Genomic DNA, 19,572 nt, shown 5'->3' on the forward strand with positions numbered 1-19,572 from the left:
TATCTCATTATTCCCAGCTTATGCAAATGATCAGTGTCCAAAGAGATTTAAAAATCCACTCATCAGCTTAACTGACTCAAGAACAAGCGAGATAAAAACATATTTTCAGGTTAAATTTTTGGTCTGTTTTTCTAGAAAAAGCATTCTACGTATCAGGAATATGCAATTCACCAGTGATTAGATAGATGAGATAGATATAAATAGATATACTTTTTATTTTGGAACTAAAGTGGTACAAAGAATTCCCACTTCTCTTTGCCCAGTCTACATTCACATTTACCCAACTGTCCCGTTAATAATCCTTGATATAGATATATATCTGTAGAGAAATAGAAAACCAGATGGGTCACCAAATGGGTCACCAAATCCCACATTCAGCCCATAGATATTTCTGTAAGCACTATCTTTTCATATATTGAAAATCACATTTTCATACCAGTTGCTCTAATTGCTCCAATTTCAATATTACCCTGTAGAGCCCATTCTAGTGGATCCAATCCAGGCAGCCATATTGTCTTTAGATGTCATGTCCCATCAGCCTCCTTCAGTCTGGCTACGGGCCAGTTATTTTTGAGAATGTCCCTCAGTTTGAGTTGGTTCTCGGTGTCCTCATAATTAGACACAGGCTATGCGTTTTGCGTAGGAATGTTCCAAGCGGCGCTGTGTTCTTCTCACCGTGTTCCCTCCTGTAGTGCGTGATGTGGCTTATCGCATTGCCTCAGACGGCGCACTGTGCCAGTTGGTTCCATCATGATCCCCCCAGGCAAGGGTTTGTTCAACGGTACACCTACCCCTGTTCCCTTGATAACTGTATAATTATTCTGTGGGGAGAACATTTGAGGCCGATCTTATGATTTCTCCTACGTGTCTCAAGTTGGTGTTCTACTATGAGGAAGAACTTCCTCTTCTCTCTATTAATATATTTATATCAGTGAGGCCTTAGAGATTCCCATTTTTGCTTGGGTATAATCATGATTTATTTTCATGCTCAATTCATCCTGTATTTGGCCAGTGGAATCCTCTTCAAGGCACCTTCTGTACTTTTTGACATTCCCAGTCATTCATTGAGCACTTACTTTCTGACAAGATATTTGTAGCCCATCTTATATCTTTCCTGGCTTAGCCTTGGAATCAGCCATTTCTCCAAGGAGTCCTGGTTAGTTTTCCTCACAACACAGACAGTGCTAATCTATCTGTCGAGATACATCTGTATATCTAACTATAGGCATAGATATATTGATATATCTGTAGAGAAATAGAGAACCAGATGGGTCACCAGATCCCACATTCAGCCCATAGATAGTTCTGTAAGCACTATCTTTTCATATATTGAAAATATTCATATATTGAAAATATTTTCATATTCATATATTGAAAATATTCATACATTTTCATACCAGTTGCTCTAATTGCTCCAATTTCAATACAACCCTGTAGAACCCATTCTAGCTTTTTCCCTTTTCATAACCCAAAGGGTTAGAGAAAATAAAAATCTGGTGCGATTTTTTTTTTGGTCAAGGTTGCAGATATGGGAAGGTCTGAGTTCTTAGCACCATCAGGATCATCTGGAAAAGGGTGATAAGATAGACCCTTTGTGTTAAATGCAAACTGTATGACGTGCTCGACAGTGTACCAAGAACAGAGTTATTTGAAGAAAGGCCAAATTTTGCAAACTGGTATAGGTTTTCTTCCAAAACAAATGATTGCCTTTGGCATGTTTCATAGAAGGTTGCTTCTCAAATGCACGTTTAAGCAGGTTAGTCTTGTTTCTTGACAAGCAATTACAAGAAAAATATATTTGTAAGGCAGTTCTGAGGTTGTTTCTTAGAGCCCTACCCTACTATGTGTGCTTATTAATCATACATTTTCTCGAGCACTTAACATTGTGGATATACTTTATCAGCCTACTTAGAGACCAAAAAAACATGCTAAATACTAGATTACTGTCCCCCACTTTACAGATCAGGAAATTGAGGTTCAAATGATTTTTGTAACATGCATTTTGCCAGAGATAGTGGTTGAGGCAGGACTTGATCCTAGGCAGTGGCTCCACTGGCCCCATGCTTATCCATCACATTCAAACTGCCCACCATAAACTTTGGAGAATTATGTCATCTGAACAACAACATTCTGCATAATGATAACAGATTGGCTTCATTACCAAAAGGAAAGAATTATCTAGGGGATTTCAAACAAAACCATTTTCCCTGATCCCTTAAGATTATCCTTTCTGGCATACAGGGTATTGAGTCTTAGGGTAGAAGTGAAGGCAGGGCGGGAGGTGGGGGCAGAAGGAAAGTGGGAAAGTTCATGAACCAGCTCTGCCCTTCATTTTGCCTATTTGGAGTTACTGGATTCAATCACTGGGCAGTATTTATTTGAATGAAATGTATTCCTTATGAAAACTGCCTCCAAATCCGGAGAGATGGTCTGTGCTCCCTGTCCACGCACAGCACCACACCCCTGTGTCACCTGAGAGCAGCTGACTGGAACACCTGATGCAGCTGCCACCTCCCCACCTCTTCCCTCAGACCTCCTCTCCTCACAGTAGGAGGAAGAGTACTCCTGATCTTGACTCTCAGCTTGATGTGTATTTCAGATTGCTGGGCTGATCGGTCTCCACTTCATGAAGCGGCAGCTCAGGGGCGCCTACTGGCCCTGAAAACTTTAATTGCACAAGTAAGTAAATGAAATACTTGATCCTTTGTGCTTGTGCTATAATCAGGCTTTATTCTTAATCAGCTTTAAAGGTAGCAGGGATCTTGCTGGCTCCATTTGGGTCCCAGCACAACTGTTTGAGATGGATGTATCCTCTCCCAACTCACTGTTTGTTCCTCCTGCCTCTCCTTTCTTGGGGAACTGGTTGATTTTCTGCCCATTTCCATCCTTCCCCTTCTGGGTCTTTTTTTGCATCACAGAACGTTTCCCCATGAGGCTCATGGAGGATGCTCTCAAACTTATGTTGCACTGACTCACCTTATTCTCTCCCATTGTGCCTTAATAATAGTAGCCTTGAGGTTGCATTTATCAGCTATTGCTCTGCAACAAAGTATCTTGAAACATAGTGGCTGAAAAGGACAAACACTTAGATTCTCATGGTGTCTATAGACCAAGGAGCAGCTTAGCTGGGTGGTTCTGGCTCCATGTCTCTTTGGCTCCAAATCTCTTAGAGCCAGAACCAAGGTGGTTCAGGCTGCAGAGTGTCAGACAGGGCTCCAGTCATCTCAGAGCTTGACCAAGGGAAGGACCTGGTTCTAACTTCACTTATGAAGTTGTTGGCCATTTTCAATGCCTTGACGCATGGGGCTCACCTTGGGACTGTGTCACGAGATGGTAGCTGGCTTCTTCCATAGACATCATGAGAGACAGCCTAAGGAGGAAGTCTCAGTACATAGCCTGTAGCCTATCTCCAAAGTGACATCTGATTGCTTCTGCCATATTCTCTTCATTAGCTGGGAGTCAGTAAATCCTGCCCACACCCAAGGGGAGTAGAGTATACAAGTGAGCCAGTACCACGGGGCAGGAGCTATCTTGATCACTGGGAGCCATCTTAGAGGTTCACTACCTGATGATCCACTATTTCAAGAGCAAACATGAAATAGGTCAACAAGTGGGTAGATCTTACTCCTTAGGAAAGATTTATTCAAATCACAGTTACTAAGGCTATTTTATTTATGACTGTCCACAGCACCATGAATAGTAAGTATCTGTGAGGTGGATGAAAGCATCCACAGTCCATTACTTTGTTTTAGAGTCTGTGTGTGTACAGAGGAAGTAAGTCATTAGAGCTTTTCCCCCACATCCTAGGTACCACCAAAGCTGGCTTTCTTATTTTGAATTGAAACAGCTGGACACACTGCTCTTTTTCTCTGTGTGTGTGTGCCTTTTTTTCCTTTTCTCCCTTGAGTTGTGTTACTTCTTAAGAAAGTAGAAGCAAAAGGAAAACAGTACTGCCAGTTGGATGGACTTTGCACTTGATTTTATCACTTGCTCATTTATTTTTAAGTACTTATAATTTGGTTTGATTTTTTTCCTTCCAGTTTTATTGATATAATTGGCCAAGAGCACTGTATAAGTTTAAGGTGTACAGCATAATGATTTGACTTACACACATCGTGGAATGATTACCACAGTAAGTTTAGTGAGCATCTGTTGTCTCACATAGATCCCACACTGAAAAACTTCTTTCCCTTGTGATGAGAACTTTCAGTATTTACTCTCTTAACTTTCATATATGACACACAGCAGTGTTCATTCTATTCATCATGTTGTACATTACATCCCTAGTACTTATCCCTGGAAGTTTGTACCTTTTGACTCCCTCCATCCCTGGAAGTTTGTACCTTTTGACTCCCTCCATCCAGATCTCACCCCCATCCTCTGCTCTGGTAACCACAAATCTGATCTCTTTTTCTGTAAGTTCATTTGCTTTTGAAGTATAATTGACCTACAACACTTTGTTAGTTCCTATTACACCACATAGTCACTTGCTCTTTCTGTACATTTCAAAATAATTACCATGAGAGGTCTAGTTATCCTCTGTCACTAAAGATATCACAGAATTATTGACTATATTTCCCATACTGTACATTTCATCCCCATGACTCATTTGTTTTGTAACCAAAGGTTGGTACTTCTTAATCTATGTCATCTATTTCTCTCCTCCTCCTCAGTCATTAAGCACTTAAAATGTTACTTGGTTGGAGTATTTTTCATATGTGACATATTTACATAGCTTAAAAATTAAAATGATAGGAACCTCCCTGGTGGTCCGGTGGTTGAGACTCTGTGCTGCCAGTGCATGGAGCGTGGGTTTGATCCATGGTCGGGGGCTGGAGTCGCGCATGCCTCACAGACAAAAAAAGAAAAGAAAAATTTAAAGGACAGAAAAACATACACAGTGAAAAGTGATTTCCTTACCTCAATATTTTTATTAGTTTTTGGACTGTAACCATCCTCTGTTCATGGAATTCTCCAGGCAAAAATACTATTGGAGTGGGTTGCCATTTCCTACTCCAATTAGTAAATACACTTTTTCTTTTAGAACACTTTTAAAGAAGAGTTGCAAAGATAGTACACAGAGTTCCAGCATACCCTTCACCCAACTGTACATAACCCTGGTAACTAGTCAAAAATAAGAAATGAACATTAGTAGAACACCACTAACTAAACTGCAGAGTACTGGTATGACACCAGTCTTCCCACTAAGCTCCTTTTTCTTTTCCAGGATCCAGTCCAGGCTATCACATTGCTTTTAGCACTTTATTTTTAACTGTACTTCAAAAGCATGTTGGTTTCTATAGTGTCCTTCAAAATGTAAAGAGCATTCCTCATGGAGAATTTTTCAGCTTTTTCATAGCACATCCCCACTTATTTACCCTTACACACTGGTAAACATTGGATTATTCTATTTTCTACTCTGTTTTACATACAGATAGTTTGATGTGCTCTGAGCAAAACATTAAACCAAGGATCGGGAGCTTATGATGATCACACTGGCTGTCACCGACAGCTTGGAAACCTCAAATCTTTATCAGTCGTTTGAACTCTGCTCCTCCGTTTTCTCATGTGATTCTCTGTAGCTCATCTTTCAGGCCCGTCCACTGTTTCTTGTTGTTGTTCAATTGCTCAGTCATGTCTGACTCTTTGCGACCCCATGGACCGCAGCACACCAGGCTTCCCTGTCCATCACCGACTCACGGAACTTGCTCAAACCCATGTCCATCGAGTCGATGCCATCCAACCATCTCATCCTCTGTCGTCCCCTTTTTCCCCTGCCCTCAGTCTCTCTCAGCATCAGGGTCTTTTCTGATGAGTCAGCTCTTCGCATCAGGTGGCCAAAGTATTGGAGCTTCAGCATCAGTCCTTCCAATGAATATTCAGGATTTATTTCCTTTAGGATGGACTGGTTGGATCTCCTTGCAGTCCAAGGGACTCTCAAGAGTTCCAGCATTGTACAAGTCCAGGGATTCTGAGAGTTTGCACGGGACCAATGTTTTTTCCTAGCGCACTGCTGCCACCTTGTGGACTATTTTGGGCCAAGCTCCAGGGCTTGCGGGATTCTGGTTGCCCGACCAGGGATTGAACTGGGAGCGAGGTTGGAGGGGGCACTCAGCAGTGAAAGCACGGAGTCCTAACCACTGGTCTGCCAGGAAATTTCTTGTGGACTACTTTTTAACATGCTGTAATTTTTATTTTCTTAAAACATATATGGGAAAAGGAAAAGAAACCTTGTATTAGATATCCAATTGTAAATACATAGCACATCTCGGGTAATGACGTCATACTCAGGACATAAACATGGACAGACCAGGAGGCACAGTGGGCAGTCCCAGCTGCTGGTCACTGGAGGGATGCAGCCAGCACCGTGGAGGTCTGGTAAGAGGGGTGGGAACAGATTGGGCTTTGGGGTTCAGGATCATGCACTGGGTTTTGGAGGGTTTCAGTAGGTCAGTTATGAGGCAGGAAATCAAAAGCACAGCTTGACTGGGTCCTGGCAGAACCTAAATGCTTTTACAGACTAAAGACTTATCCCCATGGTGATCATGGGGAAGCGTAAGGACTAAGTTGTTAGAATCAAGACATGGGGATTTCCCTGGCAGTCCAGTGGCTGACTCCGTACTTCAATACAGGGAGCACGGGGCGCAGGTTCAGGCCCTGGTTGGGGAACTAAGTTCCCACATGCCACAGTGCAGCCCCCTCCCCCCCAAAAAAATAGAATCAGGGCATGAAGTCAGCACTGGCTGGCAGCTAGGTTGAGCCTAGCATCTCTCACGTGGACTCCAAGGGGAGGGAAGTGGAGCACAGCAGGATGGAAGGGCAGACGTGCTAGGGCTGGGCGTAGATGTTGGGATCTGAGGAAGGAGATGAGTGTCAGTGGAGGTGTGACGGTCAGCATCACTGCTACTACGGCACTGGAATCCCAGGAGCACTGTCTGCTGTATTGACTACTCTTGAGCCTGAGCGGCATCCTTCTGTGCCAAATCCAGTTGTACCCCCCGCCCCCCCACCCTGGGACTCTGCCACCTGGATCAGAAAGAGTCCACATGTGACAGAGGCGGAGGAAGAAAGGGGAAGTGGGTAGATGAGGAAGACGAAGGAAGAAGTACGAGATGAAGAAGAAGGGAGCCAGAAAGTCCTTGATTACCAAACAGGGTGCGTGTCTTACAGGGAACAAGGTGCCTGTCAAGTCTGTTTAGCTGTGGAAGGTCTGCAGCCAATATATGAATAGCAGTGTTCTGGCTGGGTTTCCCCACCCCACCCTACCCCACCACGATTTCTGTCTCCCCACTAAGCTTTTAGAGGAGAGATCCGTGTTATAAGCTTTGAAGCTCCAAATGCTGGCACATTGCCCGGTCCAGAGTACTGAGTGAACTTTCGCTGAATCAGTGAATCAGAGGCTCCTAGCCATGTTTCGATTTCCCTGGTCATGGCCTCTACTCCTCTCAAGATGGTATCTGCAGTCTGAACACTTGACCAACAAGACCCACAACCTTGTTTCCATTCTTACTGCTGACACAGCCTTTAACCCACTTCTCTCCAAATTGTAGGGCGTCAATGTGAACCTGGTAACAATTAACCGGGTCTCTTCTCTCCACGAGGCGTGCCTTGGCGGACATGTGGCCTGCGCTAAGGCCTTGCTGGAGAACGGTGCCCACGTGAGTAGCAGCCCTGCCTGTGGGTTCGGTGCCCTGGGACAGCTTCTAATCCTTAAAGACCCATCACCTTCCAGAATGCGCTTATCTGCAGTGGGGTGTGCAGGCCTGGCCCATCTGGGCACATGTTCTTGGATGGTCAGGAAAATACTGCTGGTATATTCCTTTCTTCAGCCTCTTTAGTAGTAGTAGTTTAGCTGCTAAGTTGTGTCCAACTCTTGCAACCCCACAGACTGTAGCCCGTCAGGCTCATCTGTCCATGGGATTCTCCAGGCAAGAATACTGGAGTGGGTTGCCATTTCCTTCTCCAGGGGATCTTCCCAACCCAGGAATCGACACTGGGTCTCCTGCATTGCAGGCAGATTCCTTACCAACTGAGCTATGGCCTCTATGTTCCTGTGCAAATGTTCAGATGAGGTAATTCACAGAACTCATTCAAAACTGATATTAACTTGGGGGTAAAAAAAAAACAGCCCGAGTGAAATTCATTTGAAAACTGATCTTGGAAAATTTATTTTAAAAACCTTTAAAAGAACAAAAACCACTTTTAATTCAGCGTTGTACACCCACAACGATTTTTATTGAGCAAAATTAGCAGATTAAATGAGCTTGTAATAAAATAGTACCATGGAAAAGCAGTACAAAGTGAACTTTAAAATTCTCTCCTTTTCAAGGAGTGACTGAGGGGCTGTATGTAGTACAGATATCAGAATAGAATTATGAATTTAATACTTGTGAAAATCTCAGTGACCTTTATTTAGTTACCAGATACTGGTTTTTAAAAATTTTGATTGGAGGATATGATTTACAGTGTTGCATTAGCACCAGATATTGTTTTGATGTTAATTTCATTTTTAAACTCAACCCTTATATTCTTTTCTTTGTGAACTGTAACGTTTTTAAGTGCTTAATGAAGATCTTTGCATTTTATATGGAAGTTGGGTTTCTACTTGTAGAACTGAATGTAACAATCGTCCTTAGGCAGTGATTTTCCTGATGCCACAGTGGTTGTGTATGTTCATTAGGTTCTCTGGGGGCAAGGTTGGGTGGGGGCCATTTCCTGTTAAGCTAGGTGACTGGAGTCACAGGTGAGAAATTGAGGAGCCTCTTGGAGGTTCTGTGGGGGACAAAGAAAAGAGAACAACATGGTCTCTTGTCTTTGGCAGTCTCATGAGGGAACGGTCAGTAAATATTATCTTATTTAACATACAGATCAGAATAAGAGAGGAATAAGAGAAATTTGATTTATTAATAGAAAATTCCTCAAAATTGGCAGTTCCATGGGTACCTTGAGCTTGGTGCATCTGAAACTGTGCTTATCATGATCTTCCCTCTAGGACCAGCTCCTTCTCTTGGATTTGCAGCCCCAAACCTGAAGTCATCTTCATTCTTCCATCTCCCCATCTGATTAATCACAACATCCCAGGAATCCCTAGAGTGTATGAATTTACCTACACTTGTCCCTGTCCTTGTTTGTCTCTGCCATCTTAGTATCTTATTTAACTTTCCAATTCAATGGGGGCTATCCTGGCATTGTGGGGAAATAATCTTGTTTCTGAAACAAGACAGTTTGATCTCTGGAAGGCACTGAGGTTGGTTAAAGACACCATGGGTTGTTTTTTTTACTTAATTTATTTATTTTAATTGCAGGCTAATTACTTTACAGTATTGTAGTGGTTTTTGCCATACATTGACATGAATCAGCCATGGGTGTCCTCAGGGGTCATCCCAGTGCACCGGCCCTGAGCACCCTGTCTCATGCATCAAGCCTGGACTGGCGATCTGTTTCACATATGATAATATACATGTTTCATTGCTATTCTCACATATCATCCCACCCTCACTTTCTCCCACGGAGTCCAAAAGACTGTTCTCTACATCTGTGTAAAGACACCATGTTGGTGGCTGTTTTCTTTGTGTATTTTTCCTGGTCACAATCTCTTCAGGAGTCATTTTGGCATATGCAATTTGTGTGGATTATAATAGACCAGAAAGGAAATCTGTGGCAAGAAAGAACTATGGGGGAATCACTGAGGAGATTTTTTTGTAAGCACAGATTCTGGGACCGTACGCTAGATGATTTCTATAGTACTTTCCATTCCTGACGTGTTTGTTCATGACTGGGAGGGGGAGTCAGCTCCATATGAATGGAAAGTGGAGATAATTGTTGTTGCAGATGTTTATTGAATGCTTATTGGGCACCAGGCAATGTTCTAGGTGTTTCACATATAGGAACTCAGCTGATCCACCCAGTAACCTCATGAGGTCATTTCTTTTATGGTCCTCATTTTACAGATAAGGAAACCCAGGCACTGGAGGCTACTATCCCAAGCAAGATCTCTGAGCACGTAAAAGAGAGCTGGGATCTGAACACCAGCCGTAGTTGTTCCAGAGACCGTGTTCTACACCCCAATATAGGACCACTCCTCAGTAGCCAGGAGGCTCCTAAGAAGCTCTAGAGTACCTCTGAATACATTTAAAAAACTGACCCCTTTTGCCCCACTTGTGATGCTATTTATAGGTGACAGTTGATAGACTGCTGGTACCTAAAAAGCACAATACTGTAAGGACATAGAGTTGTCTCACTCATTGACCAGCATGGCACATTTCCCCATGCAGTTACATAGGAATGCACCCTGGGAGATGGTGAGAAAGAAAGTGCAAACTGTCTGGTTCTCTCTTTGCCATCGTTAGGTCAATGGGGTGACAGTTCATGGAGCCACGCCCCTCTTTAATGCTTGCTGCAGTGGCAGTGCTGCGTGTGTCAACGTGCTGCTGGAGTTTGGCGCCAAGGCCCAGCTCGAGGTGCACCTGGCCTCACCCATCCACGAGGCAGTGAAGAGAGGTAAATGAGGCATCACATCACACTCACAACATTGAGGGGCTCCCTTCAGTCTGCATGAATCAAGGGTAGAGTGTTCACCTTGCAACGATCTCCCAGACCTTCTTCACCAGGAGACTAGGTGTGGCTTAATTAATCCTACAGCAGTAACTTCAATAGGAAATAACACCGGGGAATGACATAGCCTTTCTTAGAACTGGGAATGGTTGGCTGCCTCAGATGCCCTGTTTCCTGGGCTCAGTCTCTGAGTCGGCCTTACTTGAGGCTCTTTGCTGGTGTTTGGGTGGGAGCTGGTGGAGTTATGCGTACAGGGGTAACTTCCATGAATTGTGCTGTGTTTCTGTCTCTGTCCTCACTAGAAAAGAACAGCTCATGCCCCAAAGCCTGTAAAACATCAACCACGACTATAAAATTAATTATGAAAGTGTCTGAAAGCCCAGGCTAATCGTTTCTCTAATGGAAGATTAAAGGTGACCGTCCACAACAAGCAATATATTCTAGATGAGCTGATGGCTCTCGAGGTCATTAGTTCTTGAAAAAAAGTTCCAGCTTTAAAAAACATGCCATTGGAAACCTTGAATGGACTCTAGATTTCTATATTCTCATAGAAATGATGGAAAGAGTAAAATTAAGGAATTAGAAAATGATGTGCAGAGACTTCCCTGGTGGTTTAGTGACTGAGACTCTGGGCTCCTGGTTCCGATGGCCTGAGTTCGGATCCCTGGTCAGGGAGCTAGATCCATGTGCCGCAACTAAAGATTCTGCATGCCACAACTAAGACCTGACTTAGCCACATAGATACCTATGTGCATAGACTAGACGTGAACAAGAAGAGCCATCGAAAGGCCAACACCATTTGTCAGAGGTAACACCCAAAGAACACCATTTCTGTTAACCAGCAGTGGAGATGTTCTCTTATGTTGAGATCAGAAGTACAGTGGAGGGAGTTGACTGGTGGCATAGTGCTTAGGTGGCATTGGCTCTTTCACTGCTGGGGCCCAGGTTCAGTCCCTGGTCGGGAACTGAGATCCTGCAAGCTGTGTAGTACAATCAAAGTTTTTTAAAAATTTTAATTAAAAAAAAGAAATACAATGGAGAAGTTAGAACACTGTAGAACAGTGATTTTTGCTGGTATAATGAGGATTAAAGTATTTCAAAAGGCAGTAATGAAAGATTTGTCCTAGGTTGTTAAACCTGTCACTTGGTAAAAGTATTATTATTGTTTTTTTTGCAGAGGATTACTATCAATGATAGGGCTTCCCAGGTGGCACAGTGGTAAAGAATCCTCTTGCAATGCCAAAGACTTGGTTTGATCTCTGGGTTGGGAAGAACTCCTGGAGAAGGAAGTGGCAACCCACTCCAGTATTCTTGCCTGGAAAATCCCGTGGACAGAGGAGCCTGGTGGGCTATAGTTTATGGGATTGCAAAGAATCAGACATGACTGAGTACGCGTGCACACACACACATGCACACAGACACGTGCCCGTACACACACACACACAAACACACACTATAAATGATACAAAATCCCCAAATCTCAATGTAAAATCTCTATGGTTTTGATGTCCTATACATATTTGATAAACATTTCTTAATAATTGATGCTGATTATTTCCCAAACTTAAAGTAAGTCCTTTAAGTTGTAGGGAAATAGTTACTCTGGAAATGAAATGAAAGTGTTTAAAATGTTTTAAATTTTGATTTGAAGTAAAGTTTAATCTATTATTTGCATTTCCATCCACAAGTTTTAAAATGGATAAATATTGGGAATGGTTTGAATTAAGTAGTTCTGCAGTGTTTAGATGGTTATATATAAAGTGCTTGGTATCTATGTGTGTAACATATATATACATACATATATATATATATATACTTATCGTAAACAAAGAGTTCATGTGTCTCCTCACATTTTTTTTCTGTCATAAAAACATGTTAGGGCCCAATGTCCGCAGAACAGAAGAACAAATAGCAAATTTATTATTCTAGATACTATATTAGTGCCAGTCATTTGACTAAAAATCTTCCTGAGAATACTTAAATTTAACTCAAGCTAGATTCAATTTCTTCTGTAAAAAAAGGGACAGGAATTATTTTAAAATGTTTATTAGATGCACTGTATTTACCAGGCAGTTTTAGGTCCTGATTAGATATTATTTCTGAATTCTTACAGCTTTAAACCTCTAAACAAGTGGAGGGGGGCGGTCAGTCTGAGTTACTACTTTGACAGATTAATGCTATAATCCAGGTATAAAATTACTTAGTTGAACAAATAGTTTTGAATTTGCAGAATCTTTATTTATAGGTTTAATGCATAATTATGCTTAATTCAGAATTTGTGATAAATCAGGCAGGCTTGATGAAGCTTACTTTTATGTCATCTATAAAGAAAAGGTTGGTTAAGCTAATCAACAATAAGATTTTTTTAAGGAAACATTTAAACCTTCTAAAAAGAACAAACTCTTTGTAAAACTCCCATCAATACCTCAGAAGCAATTGCTCCCAAACAAATCGTTCATATGCTTCAAATTAATCATGTCTGTCTATTAATGGGGCCAACTCTCGAAGGATATTTCTTGCTTATATAGTTCTTGTTAGCCGCTAAACTTAGCCACTAAAGTGCATTTGAATAGATTTTATACTTTAAGCTTTTTATTAAATATCATAGGAGTCTTCCAGGTTAACCAAAATAAGGAGGTGCATGGCATGGCCATCCACCCAATCTTACATGCATGTTGAAAGAAGAGGAGAGATTTGTAATGGAGAGGGATGGGTCAGGGTTGGGCCTTGGATCTGCTGCTGCTGCTGTTAAGTTGCTTCAGTCGTGTCTGACCCTGTGCGACCCCATAGACGGCATCCCACCAGGCTCCCCTGTCCCTGGGATTCTCCAGGCAAGAACACTGGAGTGGGTTGCCATTTCCTTCTCCAATGCATGACAATGAAAAGTGAAAGTGAAGTTGCTCAGTCGTGTCCGACTCTTAGCGACACCATGGACTGCAGCCCACCAGGTTCCTCTGTCCATGGGATTTTCCAGGCAAGAGTACTGGAGTGGGGTGCCATTGCCTTCTCTACCTTGGATATGAGCACTGGCTTTTCAGAGTAATAATAGCATGAGTCATTTGTCCCCCTGGGTCTTGTAGCCTCTGCCTGTAAACCAGGGACTTATTATAGAGAGTGATTTCATCTGTATTCCTTGGAACCCTTGGTTTGGTTGGAGGTACCTCAAAGGCTGTGAGGAAGAATTTCAGTGGGGGATGCATGGGCGTGCTCTTTTTTTTATTGGTTTTATTTTGGAAATTTCTAAGATTTCCCCCACTCCCAAATTTTTTTCTGCTACCAAAAAAAAAAAAAAAAAATCTAGATTGTTTCTAAAGCCCATTCCAGATAACCAATGATTCTGTGAATAGTTAATATTTTCCTTACTTGAGTGAAGTTTTCTTGTGTTCTACCAGGTAATAGAGAGTGCATGGAGATTCTACTGGCAAATAATGTTAACATTGACCAAGAAGTGCCTCACCTTGGAACTCCCTTGTATGCGGCTTGCACCTACCAGAGGCTTGACTGTGTGAAGAAGCTTCTAGAATTAGGTAACTTCCAGTAGTCTTTTCATGAGAAGAACTGAATAATCTTGCTTTTCCATGGCTTCACAGACTAAGTTCTTGTCAGGCTGGACAAAATTCTGACAGCATTTGATGTTTCAGTGCTTAAAATGGAACTTCAGAGATGAGTGTCTGTAGTTCTCAGTTGTGCTTCCATTTACCTGGTGTGGTTCTCCTTGGGGGCCTCAAGGGAGAGCAAGAGTTTCTTTCCCATAAATCCAAGGGGAAAACAACCAGTTGTATTTAACTGGCTCTTTTTGAGTCACATGCCCATCTCTGAACCCAATCATGGTGGCCAAGGGAATACCTTGACCAGATTGGCTTAGGCCTAGATTTCAGTCTGCACAGCATGGTTGAGCTTCGCTGGAAACGGAGGAGCTGGGAATCACAGAAGATGGTTCCCCAGAGGGCACTCTAGGTGTGGTTACCAGGAGGATCAGTTCAGTTCAGTTCAATCGCTCAGTTGTGTCCGACTTTGCAACCCCATGGACTGCAGCATGCCAGGCTTCCGTGTCCATCACCAACTCTCGGAGCTTGCTCAAACTCATGTCCATCGAGTTGCTGGTGCCATCCAACCATCTCATCCTCTGTTGTCCCCTTCTCTCTCTGTTGTCCCCTTCCATCTTTCCCAGCATCAGGGTCTTTTCCAGTGAGTCAGCTCTTTGCATTGGGTGGCCAAAATATTGGAGCTTCAGCTTCAGCATCCGTCCTTCCAATGAGTATTCAGGACTGATTTCCTTTAGGATGGACTGGTTGGATCTCCTTGCAGTCCAAGGGACTCTCAAGAGTCTTCTCCAACATCACAGTTCAAAAGCATCAATTCTCCAGCACTCAGCCTTCTTTATGGTCCAACTCTTATATCTGTACATGACTACTGGAGAAACCATAGCTTTGACTAGACAGACCTTTGTCGGCAAAGTAATGTCTCTGCTTTTTAATACACTGTCTAGTTTTGTCATAGCTTTTCTCCCAAGGAGCAAGCGTCTTTTAATTTAGCAGACACTTCCCATAGAATACTTTAGATTAATCCTGCTAAATTATTTAGTCATTTTTAAATTCTCAAAGACATATACAGAAACTGAGAGTCCAAGGAAAAGTAAAAGGTCTTGAAACTATTATTTGGTTAAAGATTCCCTAAACTTAGCCACTGCCATAAAGGTACAGATTATAGTAAGAACCTTTAAATAGGAATTTTTTTCTCTGAGATTTTTGTCTTTTTTTTTTAAATCCCCTATGGTTTTTCCTGTGGTCATGTATGGATGTGAGAGTTGGACTGTGAAGAAGGCTGAGTGCCAAAGAATTGATGCTTTTGAACTGTGGTGTTGGAGAAGACTCTTGAGAGTCCCTTGGACTGCAAGGAGATCCAACCAGTCCATTCTGAAGGAGATCAGCCCTGGGATTTCTTTGGAAGGAATGATGCTAAAGCTGAAACTCCAGTACTTTGGCCACCTCATGTGAAGAGTTGACTCACTGGAAAAGACTCTGATGCTGGGAGGGATTGGGGGCAGGAGGAGAAGGGGACGACAGAGGATGAGATGGCTGGATGGCATCACTGACTGGATGGACGTGACTCTGAGTGAACTCCGTGAGTTGGTGATGGACAGGGAGGCCTGGTGTGCTGCGATTCATGGGGTCGCAAAGAGTCGGACACGACTGAGTGACAGATCTGATCTGATCTGATCAATTGTCACTCCCTATATTAATTCATTAAACTTTTTTTTGATTCCAGTTTCAATACTAATACGAAATAAACTTAGCTTTGTCCTTTGCCCAAAAAAAAAAAATAGCTACTAAAGTGAGCTGCAAATATTTAATTTTGAATGTCACACAGTTCTTATGGGAAAGCAAGTAAAGCATTTAAAATGACTAAAAATATCTTTTGTAAATTTTATTTTTTTCTTTTGATTTTATTTTATTTTTTAACTTTACTATATTGTATTGGTTTTGCCATATTATCAAATTGAATCCGCCACAGGTATACATGTGTTCCCCATCCGAACCCTCCTCCCTCCTCCCTCCCCATACCATCCCTCTGGGTCGATAAATTTATTTTAATTAGAGGCTAATTACTTTACAATCTTGTATTGGTTTTGCCATACATCATCATGAATCCACCACGGGTGTACACGTGTTCCCCATCCTGAACCCCCTCCCATCTCCCTCCCCGTACCATCCCTCTGGGTCATCCCAGTGCACCAGCCCCAAGCATCCTGTATCATGCATCAAACCTGGACTGGTGATTCATTTCATATATGATATTATACATGTTTCAATGCCATTCTCCCAAATCATCCCACCCTCTCCCTCTCCCACAGAGTCCAGAAGACTGTTCTATACATCTGTGTCTCTTTTGCTGTCTCTCATACAGGGTTATCGTTACCATCTTTCTAAATTCCATATATTTAGTTAGTATACTGTATATATATGTATATATGTATATGTGTGTATATATATATAGCGTTAGTATACTGTATTGGTGTTTTTCTTTCAATGGCTGAGTAATACTCCATTGTGTATATGTACAACAGCTTTCTTATCCATTCATCTGCTGATGGACATCTAGGTTGCTTCCATGTCCTGGCTATTATAAACAGTGCTGCGATGAACATTGGGGTACACGTGTCTCTTTCAGTTCTGGTATCCTCGGTGTGTATGCCCAGTAGTGAGATTGCTGGGTCATAAGGCAGTTCTATTTCCAGTTTTAAAATGACTAAAAATATCTTTTTTTTTAAATTGACATCTTCATCTTTATTAGTTAATGACAAATGGTTTTTCACATAGTTGTGCCAACCTGATATGTAAAGTTTTGCCAATAGTTTACTACTAAAAATGCATCTTTTATTTTTCAGCTTCTCAAACTATAACACACAGCAAGGTGTGCATATATGAAAATATGTAACTTAAAGTAATAAACAACTGCCATTGCAACCCAACCCATGAAAACATATAAAACATTGCAAAGACAAGTCCCCCTTGTGACATCTCCTCAAAACTATACTTACCCTACCTCCTTCAAAACAGTTATTAACATCTTGTCCTTTATGGTAATGATTTATTTCCTTTTCCCTTTAATTTTACCACCTAAGTTCTCATTAATAATCAGAATTTTTGTTTAGTTAGATTATATATTTTAAGTTTTGTATAACAGGCATCATATAATATGTTTAATATTGCACCTGCCTTCTCTTGCTCAACTATATTTGTAAGATATGTTTATGTTATTACAAGTAGCTGTAGTTGTTCAGTTTCATTGCTGAGTAATACATAATGTGTACCTATATAGTGCAGTGTCTTTATCCATTCTACTATTGAGGCTTCCCAGGTGGCGCTAGTGGTAAAGAACCCCTCTGCCAATGCAGGAGACATAAGAGATGCAGGTTCAATCCCTGGGTCAGGGAGGTCCCCTGGAGAAGGACACAACTGAGCGACCAATAAGCACACACAATATCTGATATGAAGTGCTGGTCATAGGGTATGCAAATATCTGTTCATTATGAGATATTGCGTGTGTGCGCCAGTTGCTCAGTTGTGTCCAACTCTGCGACCCCAGGGACTGTAGCCCTCCAGGCTCCTCTGTCCATGGGATTCTCCAGACAAGAATACTGGAGTGGCATTATCAGAGAAATGCAAATCAAAACCACACTGAGGTACCATTTCACGCCAGTCAGAATGGCTGCTATCCAAAAGTCTACAAGGAATAAATGCTGGAGAGGGTGTGGAGAAAAGGGAACCCTCTTACACTGTTGGTGGGAATGCAAACTAGTTCAGCCACTGTGGAGAACAGTGTGGAGATTCCTTAAAAAACTGGAAATAGAACTGCCTTATGACCCCGCAATCCCACTGCTGGGCATACACACTGAGGAAACCAGAATGGAAAGAGACACGTGTACCCCAGTGTTCATCGCAGCACTGTTTATAATAGCCAGGACATGGAAGCAACCTAGATGTCCATCAGCAGATGAATGGATAAGAAAGCTGTGGTACATATACACAATGGAGTATTACTCAGTCATTAAAAAGAATACATTTGAATCCGTTCTAATGAGGTGGATGAAACTGGAGCCTATTATACAGAGTGAAGTAAGCCAGAAAGAAAAACACCAATACAGTATACTAACGCATATATATGGAATTTAGAAAGATGCTAACAATAACCCTGTGTACGAGACAGCAAAAGAGACACAGATGTATAGAACAGTCTTTTGGACTCTGTAGGTGAGGGAGAGGGTGGGATGATTGGGAGAATGGCATTGAAACATGTATAATATCATATATGAAATGAATCACCAGTCCAGGTTCAATGAATGATACAGGATGCTCGGGGCTGGTGCACTGGGATGACCCAGAGGGATGGTATGGGGAGGGAGGTGGGAGGGGGTTCAGGATGGGGAACACGTGTACACCGTGGTGGATTCATGTTGATGTATGGCAAAACCAATACAATATTGTAATTAGCCTCCAATTAAATTTATATTAAAAAATAAAAAGAATACTGGAGTAGGTTGCCATTTCTTTCTCCAGGATAAAAATACCATTATTCAATACTTTTCTTGTCAAAATATTTGGAAACAGTCTTAGTAGGCATTGCTGAGGGTTTAGGCTTCAGTCATATATTTTCAAAGATTTGTCAAATATGTCGTGGTGTTTAAGATGTTTTTATGGACAGCGAGCATACTTCAGGCTTGTCGTGTTTCTTCACTAACGTGTATTCTTAAATTGTGGTCATATGCTTTCTTAAGGAGCCAATGTTAACCACGGTCAGTGGCTGGACACCCCTCTCCATGCTGCCGCCAAGCAGAACAGTGTGGAAATCATCCACCTGCTGATAGACTACGGGGCTAACCTCAAATGCAAAAATGCCCAGGGCCAAAGTGCACTTGATCTGGCAGCTCCAAAGAGCAGCGTGGAGCAGGCACTCCTGCTCCGGGAAGGTAAGGAAGGGCTGGGCATCCACTTCTCCTCCACAAGCACATGTACTCTCTCTCCTTCCTGCCTCCCTGTAGACTCTCTTACCTATTTCCTTTTCCTCTTTTTAATTGGGGGTGGCACGTGGGAGGGGGCAAGTTCTAGCACTGCCAGACGGAATTTTGTCACTTATAACAAAGGGACGTTTTCATACACCTGGTATGTGGCTTTGTTTGTGCATTAACAAGAAAAGAGAGAAATTTGCTTTCACCTTAAAAAGGTGGAACTGCCCCGTGTATCCTGGCATAAGCACGTGATTGAGCAGACTGCTTTGTAAGACTTGAAGGTAATTTAGGGGAAATGAGAAAAATTTGAGTTAGATATGGTCAAGTGGACACAGAGTGTGTCTTTCAGAAACTGGACTAAATGGTGAAGTTGTTTGCCTGTTCTCCAGCTCAGGGAGTTGGTGAATCTGTGCTCCCCATTGCCCCATGCCCATATCCACTGTGGGCTAATGAATCTCTAGATGCTGGAGGAGGGAAGGCAGGCCTCTACAAGGCTTCATATCCCAGAT

The 19,572-nt window shown here is 42.2% G+C and overlaps 1 protein-coding gene across 6 annotated transcripts in view; it reads left to right on the plus strand.

The window, feature by feature from the left end:
• Positions 1-19,572, plus strand: part of ASB11 (ankyrin repeat and SOCS box containing 11) — a 32,046-nt gene that overhangs the window by 9,329 nt on the left and 3,145 nt on the right. For all 6 annotated transcript variants that reach the window (XM_061408111.1, XM_061408113.1, XM_061408115.1 and 3 more), the window contains 5 exons: positions 2,600-2,679; positions 7,551-7,658; positions 10,350-10,500; positions 13,947-14,081; positions 18,833-19,024. In XM_061408111.1, coding sequence (XP_061264095.1) covers positions 2,600-2,679; positions 7,551-7,658; positions 10,350-10,500; positions 13,947-14,081; positions 18,833-19,024 — 666 coding nt within the window. The remainder of the gene's footprint in view (positions 1-2,599; positions 2,680-7,550; positions 7,659-10,349; positions 10,501-13,946; positions 14,082-18,832; positions 19,025-19,572) is intronic.

Source organism: Bos javanicus, chromosome X (genome assembly GCF_032452875.1).
Source record: "Bos javanicus breed banteng chromosome X, ARS-OSU_banteng_1.0, whole genome shotgun sequence".
In the NCBI taxonomy this organism is placed as follows: Eukaryota; Metazoa; Chordata; class Mammalia; order Artiodactyla; family Bovidae; genus Bos; species Bos javanicus.